The sequence below is a fragment of the Ciconia boyciana genome, chromosome 9 (assembly GCF_034638445.1).
Source record: "Ciconia boyciana chromosome 9, ASM3463844v1, whole genome shotgun sequence".
Taxonomy (NCBI): Eukaryota; Metazoa; Chordata; class Aves; order Ciconiiformes; family Ciconiidae; genus Ciconia; species Ciconia boyciana.
The window spans coordinates 19,250,190-19,270,305 of record NC_132942.1 but is presented as its reverse complement, the minus strand read 5'-3'; the positions used below and the strand labels follow the sequence as shown (position 1 = coordinate 19,270,305).

Genomic DNA, 20,116 nt, shown 5'->3' with positions numbered 1-20,116 from the left:
GGAGTCACAAGCCCTACCAACTCAGTTGTTAGAAAACCATAAACCAAAGAGCAATGAAGCAGGTCAGAAATTGAAATGCAGGAAAGGCTGTTTTAGGCAATTATATAATTAGTGGTCACTTCCAGACAAGAATAAAGTCCCACTTACCACTTCAGTCTTCTCACCAATCATCTGCTCAGTGGCTGTAAAGCTCATGGAATTAGAGTAAAGCTGTTTTTAAAGTTGACAACATAAATGAGACTGATGTGTACTGGTAAAGAGAAGTAGCCAAAATACTTAGCAGTAGTTCCTATGAGAACTTTAAAGCCCTGTTATGTTCTTCATTCAGTATGCAGACTACCCCCATCCCATAAAAAAAAGAAACGATAGTACTTTATTAAAATACTAAATTTTATTTTTTCCACATACATTTAGTCTCCCCACCATTTCCATTTGTCTGACCACCACCACCACCATGCCTTATCAAAACATTCCATACATACTTAAAATGAAGCTGAGGGTGGAGTCCCATCTTTAAAAACTAAACAGGCATTTTGGACAACACATTCTTGGCAAGGTAATCTGGATGACATTTATCAGACACAGTAGGGAAAGCTCTTTCAGCATTTGTAAAAAGGACAGCCAAATAATGGTTACAGAAATAAGACTGCAGATTTTAATGAACTGTTTAAACTGTTTTCTTTTCTTACAGAGTCTGTCTCCACTGCCAGAGAGCTTGAATGACCTGGAAGTGTACACAAAAAGTTAGAAACTGAAATCCATTTTCTAATTATTTTCAGTTTACTATCACCACTTACTCCACAAAATATTGACACTGAATTACAACAAAAAATGCATTCCTTTCAGAGAAAAATCAAGTTGAAAGCAAAACATTAGGTCCTTCTGCTAGAAGACTGTTATTCACTGTAAGTCACAATAGTAAGAATTCAGTGAAGGTAAGTGAGAGGATGGGTGTGGACCAGCTAGGCAAATATTGGCTGAACTCTGCCTACCCTGGCTAATGTCAGACCAACTCCAGTAGCTGAGGCTAACTGCTTTTAAACATTCTTTCAAGAACCTATCAATTTGTCTATCAGACAAGTTTACTCTGAACCACTGAAGGAAGCAGGAAAGCATAAGGAATTCTGTCACTGGAAGAAAGTTTTAACTCACAGGAATTTTGATAGGGAAATCTAAGACATATTTTAGCCTAGTATATGTTGAATAATAACTAAAATTCAGAAACTTGCTTCCTGATACCACCTTTTGGCTTGCCCTCTTACAAGAGTTCAGTTGACTTTGGGAGAAAATGTAGCAAGAAAGCCGTATCTCAATCGCAAAACAGCTCCCCCTCCCAGACACCCTCTCCAACAAAAGGCTGAACAGCAGACTGGCCTAGGTGGCCAAATTCAGCAGCAAGGAAAACCACAGCTCATTTCCTTAGCCAATATGGTGCCAAAAGGAAAATTCTGTGGGTTTAGTAAGCAAGAGATAATTTACCAACCATATAAAAGCTGGAAAAATGTAATAAAATATTAGCTTTCCCATCTTAGCCAACTAAACCCTTAAAACCGTTCCCATTTATTTAATTTGAAGTATTGTTCGTGGTTTGTAACCCTTTGAAACAGTCCAAAGCTTGTAAAGATTAAGAAGTGGAAAAGAATCCCTAATTCAGGTTATAAAAGTTTTTGGACTTTATCAAGTTCCAGTAAGTTCAGTTACCTTCTGGTCCTCCGTCCTGAAGCAATTCTTAACATAGTTGGCAAATTTGGGTTCCAGCTTAGGAAGGGAAGAACCCTATTTTGAAAAAAGTAAGCTTTAGTGTATGCAGGTCATTTAATGATTCCAATAAATAACTTATGAAGCTTAAATCCTTTGCAATACACATGTAATTTTACCGAACGCACCTTGCAACATCCCAAACCAATCTGCTTTTAAACAATTTTAAAGTTTGCTTCTCTACAGTACCCAGATATTCTCACAGGAGTGAGTACCTATACGCTAAAATGGCTGTACAACATCTTTGCTCACACTCAAAGACATAACAGCAAGCATTGACCACTTAAGATAGCATATGAATGTTGACTACAAACAAGGTTATTCACATAAACTAGAACTAATTCCATATTTATGGATTCTTATTACAGCACGCAACTTGAGCCATTACTATCCTTCACAGGTAGGTTTTGAAATTGAGCGCTCTAAAGCAAAAAATTAACTCATCTCCCACCTACCCTTTAAGACTAATTCTAATACATTAGTTCTATAATTTAAAGAACTGTTCTAGCGACAGTCGCTTGTATTACTGAAATTGTACATACTCTAAAGTACAAAGCAGATTCAGTAATTAATGGATGTAGGTTTATCTTCAAGTCTTTTCCTATCTCCAGACAAAATAACGCAGCACACTATTTTAAGAGACATCAATTTACTTTCATATGCCTCATGAGTAATATTTTTCACATTTCTCAGGTACATCAGCTGAAATATACCTAGCCAATTATGACAGTATACTTAGCTGCTACTCAGCACATTGCAGAAAACAGCAATTTTATGCTCGAAGGAAACAAAGCTACATTAGAAATATCTGAAACTGCAATACTGCAACCAAAAAGCTTGGATTCTGTCAAGTACTGATGCTTTTCTAGTAGCTTGTTGACATCTACTTACTACATAACACAGCAGTTCCACTCTAATAATTTAATAAAATAATGAAGTGATCTTTTTTAAAGCTGCTAACTTGCTGTCAGCTAGAAGTGCTATTGTATACAGGGACGCACAGGAACGCACTTTTGCCTCACTAAGGTATGCTCTAGCACCATCTTGGAAAACATTAAATTAAGCTGTCTACTATCACTTCTACATATTTGTGCTTACACAGCATTTCCCAGTAAAAACTCTTCAGCAGCAGAAAGTATATTCTAAAGCCACTTGCCAGTTACTTGGTCCGCATGCTTCCCTCCATAGGGACATCACTTGTCTACTATGAGCAGCTCAGCTACTTCTGCTTACACTGCAGAAACAACACTAATCATGGCTCCTCTGAGTCATGCAAAAAAACACCGTAGCATCCACTAGATCCAAGGTTAGTTTGACATAGCAGAATGATACCATCCATCACTGTCAGGTTCACAATTTATGGATATGCATTTCAATCCTGATCACAATCTGTCATTGCTCACTCCGCATCCACTCTATACTGAAACACTTTGTCTTATTTTGCATTCCTGGGACACAACTGCCTCAAAACATCAAGAATCTAAGCAAAAGATAATCCTAATTCTTTAGATGACTTGATTGCCAGTGTAAGGGGGAAAAAGTTTATCATCTCAGACCAAACAAAAAAAACTCAGAATTCTTCATAGAACCAACATAAGTGTAAGTCTCCAGAAAAGAATCTGGTTCAGTTACAAATGAGCATATGATCTATAAGCACATTCCTGAGCTAGTGAAGTAAAACCAGAACTCTAGTATAGATGTCAGGTCCTCACTACTCCCTATTCTGCACTACACATGTACTGAACTGCACCCCTAGCTAGCACACAGGTTTCCAAACTTAACTAAGGGGGAAAGAACTGCTATTACCTGCTACACTTTTACACAACCAGCCTATAACTAAAATGCAATTTTCTTTTTTATAATAGGAGCTAAGAATACTCATATGCATAACTGAAGTGCTAGTCAAGGCTGATAGCAACCAAAAGCCAAGTGACTGCCCTGTGACCTTCAAAAGATGAAACATCCATTGAGGGGAGACTCAACCCCAGATCTCCAGTTCAGAAAGCAAGTGCCTTCACATCTTCATTGATTCACTAATGCGTATCACAAACACCTATCTCCCCCTTCTGGAAGTTATAAAGCCTTGCAAGCATTTGGATATCTAAGTTGGATACTGCTTTAAGACCAAGCAATTCCAAGCATGTGAAGAACTCTGCTTTCCTCTAGTTGCCCAAAATAAAATGTGTACACTAGTTCAGACAACTTTAGAATAAATATCACCCAAAGTTTGTTACTTTGTTTATTCCTGTTGTGGTTTTTTTTTTTTTAATTTAACTGAGACAGTTCACTAAGAAATACCAAATTACTAAACACCACTACTGGAGGAATACAAAAACAAAGTAGCTGTGTTTGTTTCTCATGCATACAGAGGCTTCTTTTTGTCTCAAATGAGTTTTCATTTCTCTGAGCTTCAACATCAACATACTCTAATAACAGCACAGCAATCGGTGACATGTAACCATTTCTTAAGAACACCCAACTCTTCTCAGCTGTGGAAGTATAAAAATAAGGCTGACAAACCTGAAGTTTCTGAAAACTCACCTTATCTACAGACGCTTGCATTTTTGCTTTAATCTCCTCTAACGACAGAGGGACTTTTGGTGTTTTTGGAGTTAGAGATTTATCCTTCTTGGAATCTGGAGTCTGAAAATTATTCATTTCATTAGGAACTTGCATATACATAAGGCTGCTTACTGTACAAGATCACGTTTTATAAAAACAAGCATGTTAAAACCTACTGACACTTCTGGGCAGGTGCCTACACAACTCTTTCTCCCAACAGAAATGAAACTGAAAATAGCCAAAACATTCAGTGATTTAGTTTACCCCACAACTGAAGCCAGATTAGGTCATGGTTTAAAAGGCACAACTGCTGTTCAGATGCTATCCTGCCATCCATCCCACACTAATTTCTGTATCAACATTCCTTGCGTACATGCAGCAAGGAAAAGCTGCATAAGGAAGCTTGACAACTACAAAGCAACTGAACAAGGAAACTGTTAGTTCTCAAATGGATCAGTTAAGTGAGACTCCCTTATTAGCAGCAGCCTTCTGTTGTACTGCAGTAGCAACACAGCTGGCACTCATCTTCTTGTACAAGCAGCTACACAAAAAAAATAGACTTCTAAACCATGGGATCACCAATACTCACAAGGGACAGCATGTCCGATTTCAGATCTTGGGTGTTATAGATATATACTGATCACTAAAGAGTTTCACAGGGGAACATGAAGCAATGAACAGTATCCCCAGCATGCTTCCTACTAAGATTAAAAAACCTAACTTAATGTTTAATACATTATTTAAAGTTACCATTAGGCAAGAAAACTAGCTTCCATACTAGAATAAACATTTGTTTTACTCATTTGTCTTCACTCACTTTTGATTTAGATGCTGGTGTGGACGGCTTAGAGTCTTTTCCATTTTGCTTCGCTTTCTGCATATTTTTTCCTGAAGCTTCACGGACAGGCTGAAAAGAAAGCACTTAAGTTCATTTGCTATGAAAAACCACTAGTAAATGTTAAGCTCATTAACATAATACTCAAGACTTAGTGACAAATACATACTATTTAACATCAAACAAAAAAGCATTCTCATTGCCCATGTAACATGATCACCATCCATTATTTAAGCAAAAAGCATATATGCTACAGGAACTCAAATGAAAAACTGTTGGTGCAGCACAATACATAAGATCAAATTTTGTTATGATGCCACACAACTATGTGGGACCTCCACTAGATCTTCCTTATATATTACATCTTTCCTTATATATTACCATGTAGACTTTCCAGGGCAGATATTGCATAAGACTAATTCTAGATGGCACTGTAATTCCAAAAATCTGACTCAGGGCTACTTGTTTTTGGTAACATAACTATTACCTCTTGTTTGGCATTTCATATAGAAATATCATCTGAGATGTGCATGGGCAATGCCACATGTATATTTAAGAACTGGATTCTTATTCTCCTATATAAATAAAGGGACCATTTTGTTCAGCCACACTAGATTTGACTAGATGGCAGGAAATCTGCAGTTCAGATTGTCTTTACCAGGCCTTAAACTATTGTGCACTATCACCTATAGAAATTCATTAGGGCAAAGCAGCACATAGTGAAGTAAAACATTAAATCTTTGCTTCTAAACAGCAGATATGTAAACACAAATTCCAGCCAAAGTACACTTAGTACCTTCTACCACTGCAGTTGGCAAGTTGTCTTACAGTTTATTTTACCACCAGATGGCACTCAAGGGCTGATGTACTTTCACATTCAAATACTTGGCTGCCTAACGTGAGCCTTTTCCAATGGGCTCACACATTTAGATGCTTTTTTTATTGAAAGTTAGGTTGCTAAAGACCTTTTTCACAGCATGCAGGACTAACTGAAATGGCAACACACAACCCACATCTTTGAGCAGGATTTTGTTTGCTGCCCAGTAGACATACATGAAATCATACCAGTCCAACAACTGCACGTGTGCATACACACGCTGTTAAGAACCCAGCCACCCCTCTGCAGGAAAGTAAATAAACATGGATTGGATGCGCATTCACACTGAAGTGCTCTCATGTCCTATTACAATTTCTTTATACAGACTAAGCTAAATCAAAAGCATCCCCCACACATTCCAAATAGCTGTGCTTAAACTCATTGACTTAAGGGACTATCTGCCCGATTACTGTCATCCCTTGTATTGATATCTAGTCCATTATAAAACAGAACACTGCACAAAGAAGAGGACACTTCAATTAGCTTCTGCATTACAGTAAATGCAGAGTTCAAACCTAAAGAGCTATCTCAATTATGCAAACACAGCTCACACACACGCTTCTGCTTTAGGGGTCTTCATATGAATCCTCAAAGATGACTCAAAATCAGGACAGTTAATTAACACCTATTATTAAGTTAAGAGGTGTTAGTACTTGCTCCCCTGTCTGAATAAACTTAGCTGCAGATATTAAGTCCATCTGGTGTTATCACTCACTTCCTTTCAAGTTCATTAAACAGGCTGTTTAATCCTTCATGGGTGAAGAGGGTCACAATGTGTGTATATATATGTGCCACTTACTTTCTTCATTGGTGTTTTCATTTCTTCCTCATCATCCTCTAAGTCATCCTCATCACTACAATTAGAAAGGTAGTCACTCACCATAACAAGATTCATACTCACAGCTTTAACCACATTAGGAATTAGTCTTTGCTCTCCCTTCCCAATAAAATTTTTTATTCATGAAGGAAGCAAGTAATCTTCCCAAGTCTACCTTATACCTCATTTTAACACATGGCAAGGTGGTAGGCCAAATACTCTACTTACTACTGTAAGTTAAATGCATTCCCTTCAGCTTTAATACTGAAGGTACATATCTTTGGACTTCCACTACTACTAATAAAGACATTCTAAATTTATTAAAAGTTAAAACTTAGTTTCCTGTAATTCATTATCACCCAATATAACATACTTGAAAAACACTAATTTAGATTGCATTGTGGAGATAAACTTGAGGTAATTCTGCTTTTTTTGTAGCCAAGATAAAAAAGTAGCTTGCTCACTTCACATCCAGTTATGTCACACAATTCATATTCCGAAACAGTTAACCCTGTATTTCAAAATACATTACCAAAATAAGAATACATACTCATCATCCTCCTCCTCATCTTCATCATCATCCTCATCATCTTCTGATAATTTTGCCTTTTTCTTAAAAAAAGATTAAGTATGTGAAGTGTCAATACCATTTTGTCTTAATAAACAGCAACCTTGATCCAAAACAATTTGTGACATAATTACAAGACTATCTCCCATCAATTTAGCTAAAAATCAACAAGTTACAGCTGACAAGTCAAAAGCTATTGACAAATTTACAGCATGCCCTGAGCATATGAACCTTTCCTTCTACACTACAGAGCTTCCATCAGCATTTAAACTCTTGCAGTACACTGATGCTTATACTAGAATCTGCACAGTTACTGTAGATGACAAACTTCCACATAGAAGTAGCCTTCATATTAGCCCTTACAGCAAAGCTTTGGAAACTATCTGTACTTAACTATGCTTCCGTAATTCAGTATGTCAAGACCCAAGTACAAAATAATCCTTCCCCACAGATGTCAACAGACCATGTATTAAGTAAATCATAGCAAGCCATCTAACTGCTTACTCCTAGAGGCAGTGTTAATACCAGATCAAAAGAAAATTCTGTAGACAATCTGATTGAAAGTATATATACCTGTGGTGTTTTAGCTCCTCCTCCGCTTGCTGGTCTCTTTGTTGAAGTGTTCACAATTTTTGTATCATCTTCCTCATCGTCTGATTCTGGTTCTTCCTCTAGTGCTGATAAAATGATGGCAATGTGTAAAAAAACCCACCTCATTTCCAATAAAACAAGATTGCTAGTAAGAAACAAAAATAGAGTATCACCCACAACTAAATAGGCAGGGTCTTAGTGAGGTGCTGAATTGATAGGAAGAAGCTTCCTACTAGCAACCTAAACACTGACATCAGAAACTTCTCCAGTTGACTGTATGCAGATACTACGACACTGAAATCCAAAATGGGTGAATACCAACCATACACTGCCTGTAACGTTCCTCACAGAAAAGAAGCCATATAAAGCCAAGAATATAATTTTCTCCATTTCTAAGGAGACACGTTTAAGAGAACTTCTAGAGAGAAAGATCAGTTTCAAAGACAATTCTACAAAGGAGAAGGCTAGTCCTGGCTTAGTTTTTAGTGCAAACTCAAAACTATTTCATGGGCAGTCTTCTCACACACTCAACTGATACCAGGAACCTGACACCCATTTTTAAGGAGAGAAATTACAACTCAAACTGCAAGACTGACAAACTCCCCTTATCCATACAAAACAAAAGGCAATAAAAGGTATGCAAGCATTTCTCTGAACTCCTTTGTCCTATAGTTACCTCATGCTTCTGAGGACAGTGAATTAGATTCAGAGGGCCAGTATTAGAGAAACTACTGTTTGAGATACCAGATACATCACTTAAGTTCCGTTGGTGCTGACAGGTAGCAAGATCACAGATTAGTAACCAGAGTAACACATACCTACAAGATGTTGACCACTGACGTAAACAGGCCCTGAACCACATTTCAACCTCAAGACCACCGGTGGTGTGATCTCAAAGCCACCTAATGAAACCTAAGGAAAAAAAGCATTGTTATTTATTCAAATATTAAAGGCAAAGTGTGCTTAACGGACAATTCATTCAAATGAAACCAAGAGCACCAACATCTAGACTCCAAGGCTAATACAGTTACTCCAAGCTTCCATCTGACAGAACATTCCGGAAGTCTTTAGTCAATTCAGGGTCGATATGCCACAACAGGGTTTACTACACTTTCCTTGCTTATTGTAATTAAGGCACACTTTTCAAAGCCAGACCAGTCCACATTTGTTTCTATTCATCTTGGCAGCAAAATTAATTTTAACATTATCCATCACACCTGCCCCCAGCATTGTGCAGTTCCACTTGTACAACATCAGCAACACTGATTCAAATTATATTCCAGATGGCAGGAATGACAAGTAGGGTGCCCTTAAATCAAGAAAGGGTAGCAGTCATCTTTAGAACCTCTCAAGGAGCTTGGGATCTGCAGAAAAACTAGATTTTTCTCATCCAAGACTCAAAGCAAGCAATGGAGGCTACAGATGCATCTGCTTGCAAACACATACATTTGTATACATAGAGATGATATGCATAATTACTATAGCTTTTAAAAAACGCATAATTTGAACAAGAGTCTACCATCCAGATGACTAGAGTAAGTCTACTAGGCACAAAAAAATATATTCATTATTTAGCTTCTATGTACTACACGTGCCAAAACTAACACTTGTCTGAACCCACTGACAACTGTGCAGTTTCACTAAAATTCAGTGAACCAAAACCTTTTCTAACTTGTCTTTCTCACTCAAGACCAAATTTATAGTAGAGTTTTCCAAGTTCTTGTACTTACTGTAGGCTGCACTGACATTTTCAGAGATGCCAGTACTACTTTAATAGGGTTGCCTTCATAGTCCAATGCTTCTGCTTCTACAACGTGTAATTCGTCTTTGGCTCCAGCCCCTAAAGTAACCTGTGAAGTAAAGAACAGTGCACATCCTGAGAATCTTCCCAAATATACTGAAGTCTTTTAAACTCCATTCACTGTTCTGTATCCCTTAAGACTGAAGTTTGCATTTCTGACTGCTAATAATTCAGTTGCATTCCTCCCCAAGCCAACATCCTCTTTCCCCATAACACTGGTACTTGCAAGGTACAACTCAAGGCATGTGTTTCCATAAGAGTGAAAATAACTTTTGCTACTGGATTATTGCACTGAAATGGGTCAATGACAAGTCCAGTCACCACTGAAGCTGACCCAAGGGAAGAAGTACAAACACATGCCTAGAAGAAGGGAAACAACTGCTACCACTACTCCAAAATCACAGCCTTCATCTTTCCCCTTCCTGCTGTGTTTCATCTGCCAACTGCTTAACTATCACTTACACTACACACTTTTTGCTTACTTGACATTCAATGAGAAGTCTTAACAACTGCTCAGCTCAGTACTGTCATTTAGGCATATGCCTTCTGCATTAATTCACCAAGGACTGAGAGCTGCTGTCCCAGAGCATTTCAAAACTCAAGTGCCTGGATTCCTTACACTGGATACAAGTCTGGCACTTTCTAAAGATTCAAAAGTCATAGCTGCAGGGAGGCAAATGAGTGACAAGACATGGGACAGGCCTGAAATTCCAGTTGTCTGAACCTCTGGCACCTGAGTCAGGATTACATGCAAGAGATGTGAAAACCAAGAATCCCTTCAAGTACTACAATTATTCGAGACAAGTGAACAAGGCTCTCTCTTTCCTTTCCCAATGCCCATGAAAAGAAAGCTTTCCACCCTCCACAGAAGATATGGGTGTAAACACTTCAGGCAGAGGCATACAACTCAAATTTCCATTCTCCAAGAGCCACGTTTTAGGCAGACTATAATGATCCAGATTAGATGTATCAGACTGAAGGCTGAGAAACAGGATAGAGGATTCACTACTCCTGGCAAGTTTTGTTACTGTAAATTTAAACAGGTGAAATTGCTGCTCTGATCTTACCTCTCAAATGGGTTAGCAACAACACTGAATCATTCAACTGGTGGGACTATGGACCAGGCCAAGAATTTAAGAGCACCCCAGTTACTCCTGTCATGGGCAACAGGCACCAGTTCAAGCAATACTATGGCCATTACTATTAATTTATTTACTGAGTGTCTGGCAAGTATCCATTCATGTGCTTTAATTTCTACACTGAAGGAATGTGCACTGGCAATAAATAGGTAATGAAGCAGTGACCATCCCGCTATGTCCTCAGCTATCATTAGTAAGACATGTACAGAAACCCCTCCTCCCCTTTCACCTTTTTTTCTCCCCACCTCTTTCTGTACCTCATACTCAAGTTCATTGCCACATCTGTATCTTAACTGACATGTGTCAGTCAATCTTTATACATCTAGTCTTTTAAGAGGTGCACAGATCAGTCACCAGGTATTTGCTGCCTTCACACTTTATCTTCCATCAACTCCTTCCTCTGATTGCCAGCGCATTTTCTGTTTGTAGCTACATCCAAGATCTTCCAAGTCTTAGACACTTGCAGTTCGTCATTTGTTATTTTAACCCCCATTTCTCCTGTATATCATCTTTTGTCTTTAAAAAGACAGGTTATTGAATTAGACTTTTTTTCCCCACAACCCTAAAAACTAAGTACTGGTATGCATGCAATTTGCCTCATCCCCCATGAAGAGTGCACAGCATCAGAAGAGATGCTATAGGTAATTTTCCAAAACCAGGATCTTTGGATAAAGCCATACAACTCAAGTATCACTCGGGGATAATTTCACCTGCAGGACAAACATTCAGAGATGAGAACTATCCGCATGAACTTGTCCTATACATACTTTACTGTTACATTCTTCCCTCAAAAGAAATTCTAATTAAGAACAAATTAGTCATTGTCAAGTCCAGGCTGTAACTTTCATAAAATGCAAGGACTGAAGACACATGATTCACAAAACTGTAATGCCTATATTAAAGTGTTGTAAGCATCACCGTGAATAAGTTTGGAAAGATTATGCAAGTCTCCTGCAGGAAGCAATTCTGCTGTAGGAAGTAATCCACAATTGTAAGACTCTCGTTTCCAGGTATCATCAAGGTATCTCTTTGTATTTAAACAAACACAGTAATAAACCATAGACAGACACTACAACTCTTCAATTCCTTTCCTGTGAAGTTGTGGCACACTATCTTTCCACTAACCAAAAGTAACATGCTCAGCCCAGAACAAAGGCCTTGAAATACTGTGTCTAGCTTGCTGCAGCAGCAGAAAGATCTAAGGACACATCTAAGAACTCTCAGTGTACAGATCCTGATTTCCAGGAGTATCCTGCTCAGTGAAGAGTCTGTCAGATGAATTATCTGACTGAAAGACAGCATTTCCCAGTTACATCCTTAAAGAGGGCAACACTAAGGACAATAAATCAAAACATAACACCACCACCCCCATTTAGATTTAATCATTAGCTGTTTATGGCAAAAAAAGGACTGGAAATATGTTTTGGGAACATATGGAAAAGCTTTTCAAAATAAAATTTCTAATAAAGCCTACTAAAATGTGCCCATTCACAATGTGTATAAATCTATCCTCCCCCTGTGTTCCTGAAGCATCTGAACTATTGCATTAGAGGTATCAGCGTGTATATTCTGGCCTTTAACTCTGTTTAGTATACATTTATTAACCTACTGTGAATTAATTTTTAAACTTTTCCAGCCTTCCATAGCTTGTTGCAGATGACAAAACATTAGTGGATATTTTAAACTTTTTTTCCAACACATTTCAAGTGACATCGTATGTTCCACTCCCAATAAGAGCTTATTTAACAGATTCACATAAACACAGTTACCACTAAAATAAACAAGCTTAAAGAAATCAATTTACGTTAAAAAAATCACTTCTCACAACATCGCACACTACTGATTAAAAATACAAACTTAAAAAAAACAAACAATACTTGCCGTTCTCAAAGACAACTGATGCTCATTTTCTTCATCGTCTACTTTGAACTGATACTCCTTATCTGCTTTAAGCTCGCAGCCTGTGAAAAGACCACTTAATTATAAGTATACCGTTTTATTTAGACGCAGGTATTTGCTACCCGCTTACTATTTTAAAACTTGCTGCTTCAAGGCTCTGTACTTGCACAGAAAACCAACGGCACTCCAGGCACACGAGAAACACGTGGGGTGGGGAAAGTCCCAGGCGAGTCTGCGGCCTACTGCCGGCCACGCAGCTCCCAGCGTGGTCCTTTCAAGCCCATCCGCTCTAAGACCATCCACGTTCAGCGTCCCCCGCGCGGCACGGGGGTACGCCATCTCCCCGGACGCCCAGTGTCGGCGGCCGGGCCTCCCCCAGAGCCGGCGGCGATCAAGGCGCGCCGCGGCCCCGCCGTCCTCCACGTGCTCCACCTCCCGCCGCGCTGCCACGTGCTCCGCGGCCGCTCGCTGGCCGCGCGCTCCGAGCGCACCCGCATCCTTAGGAACGGGCGGGGAGACGGGCGGGCGGCGCGGGGAACAAAAGCGCGCCGGGCCGGGCCGCCGCCACGTGCGAGCAGCGCGCCGCATGGGGGGCGCGCCGCGTGGGAGCGCGCGGTAGTAACGGCCGCGGCCGCCGCGCGCCCCCTCCCCCGACAAGGCCCTCCCCGCCTCCCGCCCCGCTGAGGCGCGGCGCAAGGCCGGCACCAGGCCGCGGGCCCCACTGCCTCGGGCCGCCTCCCGCTCGGCAGCGAGGCCTGAGGGAGCGGAGGGGCCGGCAAGCACCGGGAGCGCGGCGCTGGGGGAGCGGCGGGCCGTTACCGAAGAGGAAGGTCTGAGGGCGCAGGGGGCCCATGCTCTCCATGTCCATGGCGCTGTCCTCCATCTTCTCGGCCTGCTCGCGCGGGAGGAGCGGGACAGGATGCGGCGCTGCGGGCGGACGCGCACTAAAGGAAGGCCCGTGCCCGCCCACTCCCAGATATAGCCCGCGCGCTCTCGCGAGACCCGCGCCCCGGCCACGCCCCCCCGGCCCTCCGCACCGCTTCTGTGCACGCGCAGCACCGCCCCTCCGCCGCGCGCTCACGTGGAGAGGGGTCGCGAGCGCGGCCGTTAGCGTCCTGCGGCCCGCGGGGGGCTGCGGTGATCGCAAGACGGAGGCGGCCGGGGCGGCCCCTACACCCCCCCCCCCGGAGCGGCTGTGGGCCCGCAGGGCCGGGCCGGGCCGCGCGCGGGTGGCTGTCCTCTCACGCGTGGGGCCGGCGTGGCCTCGCCAGCACGCCTGGCGGGGAAAACGCCTGGCGGGGAAAGGGCGGCGAGCGCCGCCCGGGCAGGTACCCACTTGCCGGAATAGCCTGAAGGGACCGGCCGGGCGGCGGCGTGAAATGGCTGTCCGCGGGCGCCTACGGCTGCCGGGCGGGAAGGGCGCGACGCCGGAGAGTCCTGCGGCCAGGGGAGAAGCAGCCTGGGCGCTCGGTGGCTGGCTGCGCCCCGCCGCTCTCCTCAGGTGCCTCCCCCGCCTGGCTGACTGGAAAGCGCTAGCAAGGGCAAGCCGCCCTGCTTGGTGATGAGCCGGACAGTCTGCCCGGCCAGCAGCGCGGGCAGCAGGCTGCCGTGCGCAGCTTCTCTCAGGAGGAGCACGGCTCACAGACCCCAGGGGCTCCATCGCCGCCCTGCTGGCCAGGGCCTCGCTGAGGTAGCAGAGAACCAAAAGGCTTAATGGTATGGCCAAAGTAATAAACCCTACTGAGAAATGGGGTGTGTAAGCACAGCCTTAACGGCTTCCAGACCTGAGCCACAGAGGAGCTTGAGGAGGGAAGGAGCTGCATCTACCGGTGCTTCTTCACATAGAAGAAGGCCCTGTTGCAGTGAAACCTACTCTCTATATTCTTGTACTGTGTGTGCCCTGAACTGACAGCCCCTGTCAGCTTTGATTAAAAAAGTAAAAGCAGCCCCTTTTACTGTCTCCATACCTATTAAGAGGAGCTGCCATTCTGAGTTACTGCTCCCTGTGCCACTGGGTTCTGAGGACCAGGGAGCAACATTTTGGGAAACCCCCTTTCAACTCGTATGTGATGGGAGTGAACTACTCTTTCATGTGAATTGGCACGTGGGGGCATCTGTGTGTCACAACAGAATTAAAAGTCAGATTTTTTTTTTTGTACCGAGAGCCACAAGCCCTGAAAAGGCTTGCACATGCATTAGCACAGATAGTCCATCACTGGCCTTGGGCAGGGCACACCTTCGAGTTACAGTTCCAGGCTGTCCTCGTGGCCAGGGGCTAGTCTGTAAGAATCAGGTGTCTTTGGTGCTGTAAATTAGCTGATCTCAAGATTACTGTTACCTGAACACCCACTCTTCGAAAATAAAAGTATATAGCCTCTTAGTGCTCATGTCTCTCCATTAATTTGAAATGTGTAACTCTTATTCATAATACCTGCATTCATATTCATAAAGTAAGAACATTAAATTCTGTTGCTGACAATGAGACAAACTGAAACAAAAAACTGACACAGTGGTAAAATGAATTTTACCTGTCAAAATGTGGCATTCACCTTTCTCACTCTCCCATAAAACTCACCCCTTTGAAAAACAGTAAATACAGTTCCACAGTACATATATATTCAGCTTATTTTCGAATGTAAAGTCTCCTATTTGCAAGATACAATTAGTTTTCCAAATACAAGGTTACTTGAGCCATGGGTTCACCAGGATACATCCCCCTGCAATCCTGTTAACATTAAAGCAGATCATCTACTGAGGTGGTGTCAAGTGGATTGCCACAGGCTAACCAAAGTACAATAATAATATTTGACTTGTGTGTGAAAACAAAGTATAGGAATAAATAGTAGTGCAGCTTACCAGGTGAGTGAAGACAGGGGATTTGGGCTGCTGTGAGAGCCCTCCTCTAGAGTCACAGGATAATTTTGGCTGGAAGGCACCTCTGGAGGCCACCTGGTCCGGCACCCTGCTCACCGCAGCACCAACGCAGGTCATGCTGCAAGGGCTCCACCTCTGCAGTTTGCTACAGTGGTGCAATAACTAACCAATACTAATTACAGATGATTTGGAAATGCTGATATGGGTTAAAATTAGTGGGGTTTTTTTTTCTGTTTCTCTTCTCATCTTCCTACCAGCTCTTCTCTTTACTTAAATATAAGGTGACACACTTGTAGCATGTGATGAGTATTTCAGCAAAACCAGAAAAATTAACAATCTTTTTTTTTTTCTTCCTTTGCATTCTATAGTAGAGACATTGTTAATCTGCAACCTGTGCACCACTTGTATGTATAGAAATAACACCCTGATGGATGTCAAAGTCAAAAAAGAGGAGAGCAGAGCGATCACTTAAGCATCATGAACCACCCTTCCCATTTACTCCACTTAAAATCTCCCTAGGAAACCAGAGAAGGAATAATGTTTATTTCATTTGCTAACTTTTGGTTTGGTTCATTTCTTACTATCTTTAAGAAGCAATTACTTCCTACTTAATGTAGGAAGAGTGGCAGTTTGGCAATGCAGTACAGAGAAGATACGCACAGGGATTTGTGAAGCAGCAGAGGCAGGAAAACCCACTGAGTGTGGTGGCTGGTGTCACTGGCAGAAGAAAGGCATCATTAATTGATCAGACATCTCAGCCAAGAAGAGCCGTACAGGTGCAGATAAGACATTTGTTTGATTTGGCTTGAAAATGGGAACTAGTATCAAAATTTAAAATGAAATTTTGGCATGACCCGAATGACAAACAGACTGGAGCGGGAAGGTGAATACTACGTGATAATAGTGGAAGAGGCTGCAGCTGTTTGCATGTACATTTACCTGGTGGAATGCCAACAGGCTACTGGTCAAAACCACCCAAAAACCTGCTCCACGCAGCACTTAGCAGCTCACAAAGCAGACTGCAGTTACAGAAGTCCACCCAGTGCTGTTGAAGGGGAGTGGTGCAGCCACAGCATGTTCTTGTGCGTACAGAGTCGCTTTTAATTCAATTAGAGTCTTCCATTACTGAGGAAATAAATGTGGGAGGAAACAAAGGACAGACACAGAGAAGCAAAACAAGGGTACAAAGTAGGAGATATATGCTTACTGCATCTTGTTTGGCTCCATAGGGCTTTAGAAGGGCTGTCATACATCATGACATTTATTATTTCTGTCATGTACTAGGATGAGAAGTCCATTACAATATCGATCATTTTACTCGGCTCAACTCTACGCTATGTAATACTCAGCATAGCTGAAAAAGCTTACAAGTGATTTAGAAATAGCTGTACAGGGAGAATTGAGGAAGAAATCGGAGTCAACATGGTTTCCCTTAATGGAATTCTCTTTTCAGTAAGCTTTTACAAAACTTAGGAAATTGCATTTTAAACATGGTTAAAGCCACAGCACAGTTGCAGTCAAGCAATCACAAGCTATAGACACAATAAAGATTTCCTATGCAATCTTAATTTGCACGGTGACATAATGACATAATCTTCAGCTGTGTTGCCCCATAGCTGTCTCATAACATCTTCACCGGGCTCCTCCTCCTTTCACCAGTCAATAACTTCTGCCAAAATCTTAAAAGGCATCAGAACACTTACCCTTCCTTGATATCAAAAGACCACTTGCAAACGTGAAAATCCAAGTATTTCAATTTAACCTGAAATGACTGCGGATTGCAATCATCAGATGGGGCAGCACAAAGGAGGCGCTACCTAATATCATTAATATACCATTAGCAATACCAGCAGGAGCAGCACGCTGTTCCAGCATTGCAGTGGCAGCAAGGACAGAGCTGTCCTGCAGGGTGTCAGGCCAGCCTGTGCCCTAAACATGGAGGTGCAGCACAGGTGAGAGCTGCCCTGCCTTGCGGGGTTGCTTTGAGAAGACTTGTCCTTGGGGTTATAATTTCCCTCCACTTCCAGGTGGGTTTGCAGCCAGCTCAGGAAAGAGAGATGTGATGGAAGCCCATCCTTACCTGGTTGTGTTCTTTCTTACCTGCAGTCTGCTTTTTACTGCTGATCCTGCCATGAGTGGACACTAGAAGTTTTCTTCATCATCCTTCTTTAACGCACCATCTGTTCCATCCCCAGCTTCACCTGTAACATGTTATTTATGCAGAGCAGCATGAAGGTCTGCATCAGAAGATTCTTCAACACTGGAGAAAGCTGCATACTGGAAGGGGAGCCAAGGGAGGCTTACGACCTGGCCTGTGTGCTTACGACAGCGTGTGCTGGTGCTGCTCCATCTTTTCTACATTCTTGCATATAGCTTTCAAGGGATCCTTCTTATGTTAAGGCCCGATTTCAGACATTCATCCCTAAGAGGGAGGAATGACAGACAAGCCAGGATGTCCACAAGGAAAGCACTCAAGTATCACAGTGATGATAAGAACAAAGTTACACAGATAGATTACACCAAGTGTTAGCATCACAGCAGTAAAACTTGAGATAGCCTGAAATGTCTCTTGGTTTTTTTCCTTCTTCTTTTTTTTTTTTTTTTTTAAATACTCTAAAAGCCATACCAACAGACACAGGATCTAAACATCTGGTATGAATGATCAAGCCTTGAGTATGGGATAATTAGTTCTAATTTAGAAATAATACAACATGTACCTGAATATAGGTCCCTTAACAAAATGACATCAAAATTGTACACTTGGTGTTTTTTTGCATACAGCTGAGGTTCAGATATGGCTCTACTCATGCCCAAATGGATGGTACTAGCCTCGCTCTCAGCCAAGTGTTTGCAATAGTAAACAGTAAAAGTTGGATTTTTGTGGTGACTTGGACCATATCAACAGGTCACGGACCAGGATACATACTAGGGTCAAGGCTCTGAGAGTCACGGGAGCTAGATGTTCAAGTACCTGGGTTAGCATGGCCACACTTCAAGGAGGGAGGGAAGAAAGAAGACAGGGTGTAAGAAGGATGCTTCTCCCATTGAGTTATATGACCTGATGCAGGGATGAGCTGTCAATACTTGCCTGCCTTCATGCTGGACATGTGTTAGAGCCATACCTTTAAAGGAAAGAGGGAAAAAATGTGTACCAGATACAATTCAAGGGGAAATAGTATCCTGAACATTTTCATCACCCCTTGCCAATATTCAGGACAGTCCTTACCAAGTTAGGGTCTCTGGTCCTTAAACAAGATATAATCAGCAGATAACTGAATTATGCCAACTTCTGTATATTTTGCACATACACTGCTTTGCAGCAACATTTTAGATCAATGTGGTGGCTTGACCCTGGCTGGATGCCAGGTGCCCACCAAAGCTGCTCTATCACTCCCCTCCTCAGCTGGACAGGGGGGAGAAAATATATCGAAAGGCTCGTGGGTCGAGATAAGGACAGGGAGAGATCACTCATCAGTTACTGTCACGGGCAAAACAGACTCAACTCAGGGAAATCAGTTTAATTTATTACCAATCAAATCAGAGTAGGGTAATGAGAAATAAAAACTAAATCTTAAAACACCTTCCCTCCACCCCTCCCTTCTTGCCGGGCTCAACCTCACTCCCAAATTCTCTTTCACCTCCCCCCCAGCGGCACAGGGGGACAGGGAATGGGGGTTGCGGTCAGTTCATCACACGTTGTCTCTGCCGCTCCTTCCTCCTCAGGGAAGGACTCCTCACACTCTTCCCCTGCTCCAGCGTGGGGTCCCTCCCACATGAGACAGTCCTCCATGAACTTCTCCAACAAGGGTCCTTCCCACAGGCTGCAGTTCTTCACGAACTGCCCCAGCGTGGGTCCCTTCCACGGGGTGCAGTCCTTCAGGAACAGACTGCTCCAGCGTGGGTCCCCCGCGGGTCACAAGTCCTGCCAGCAAACCTGCTCCAGCGTGGGCTCCTCTTTCCATGGGTCCACAGGTCCTGCCAGGAGCCTGCTCCAGCACGGGCTTCCCACGGGGTCACAGCCTCCTCCGGGCATCCACTTGCCCCAGCATGGGTTCCTCCACGGGCTGCAGGTGGATATCTGTTCCACCGTGGACCTCCATGGGCTGCAGGGGGACAGCCTGCCTCACCGTGGTCTTCACCACAGGCTGCAGGGGAATCTCTGCTCCAGCACCTGGAGCACCTCCTCCCCCTCCTTCACTGACCTTGGTGTCTGCAGAGTTGTTTCTCTCACATATTCTCACTCCCCTTTCCGGCTGCAATTGCGCAGCAGCTTTTCCCCTTCTTAACTATGTTATCACAGAGGTGCTACCACTGTTGCTGATGGGCTCAGCTTTGTCCAGCAGCAGGTCTGTCTTGGAACTGGCTGGCATTGGCTCTATCGGACATAGGGGAAGC

The 20,116-nt window shown here is 42.8% G+C and overlaps 1 protein-coding gene across 1 annotated transcript; it reads right to left on the bottom strand.

Moving 5' to 3' along the window:
• Positions 1-369: 369 nt before the first annotated feature.
• Positions 370-13,824, bottom strand: NPM1 (nucleophosmin 1). Its single transcript, XM_072872834.1, has 11 exons — positions 13,667-13,824; positions 12,830-12,909; positions 9,739-9,858; positions 8,827-8,920; positions 7,991-8,094; positions 7,400-7,461; positions 6,832-6,886; positions 5,138-5,227; positions 4,300-4,401; positions 1,702-1,776; positions 370-724 (listed from the first exon to the last, which is right to left on the bottom strand). The coding sequence occupies exons 1-11, from the start codon at positions 13,728-13,730 to the stop codon at positions 686-688; spliced, it is 885 nt and encodes a 294-aa protein (XP_072728935.1). The 5' UTR covers positions 13,731-13,824; the 3' UTR covers positions 370-685.
• Between the last annotated feature and the right edge of the window lie 6,292 nt (positions 13,825-20,116).

Excerpts from the sequence above, each read along its gene's own strand:
- NPM1 (XM_072872834.1), bottom strand. The coding sequence starts at position 13,730 with ATGGAGGACAGCGCCATGGACATGGAGAGCATGGGCCCCCTGCGCCCT. Across the intron at positions 9,859-12,829 it reads ATCAGTTGTCTTTGAGAACG|GTTACTTTAGGGGCTGGAGC; the intron begins GCAAGTATTGTT and ends TTTACTTCACAG. Across the intron at positions 725-1,701 it reads TCAGGACGGAGGACCAGAAG|GTCATTCAAGCTCTCTGGCA; the intron begins GTAACTGAACTT and ends GTACACTTCCAG.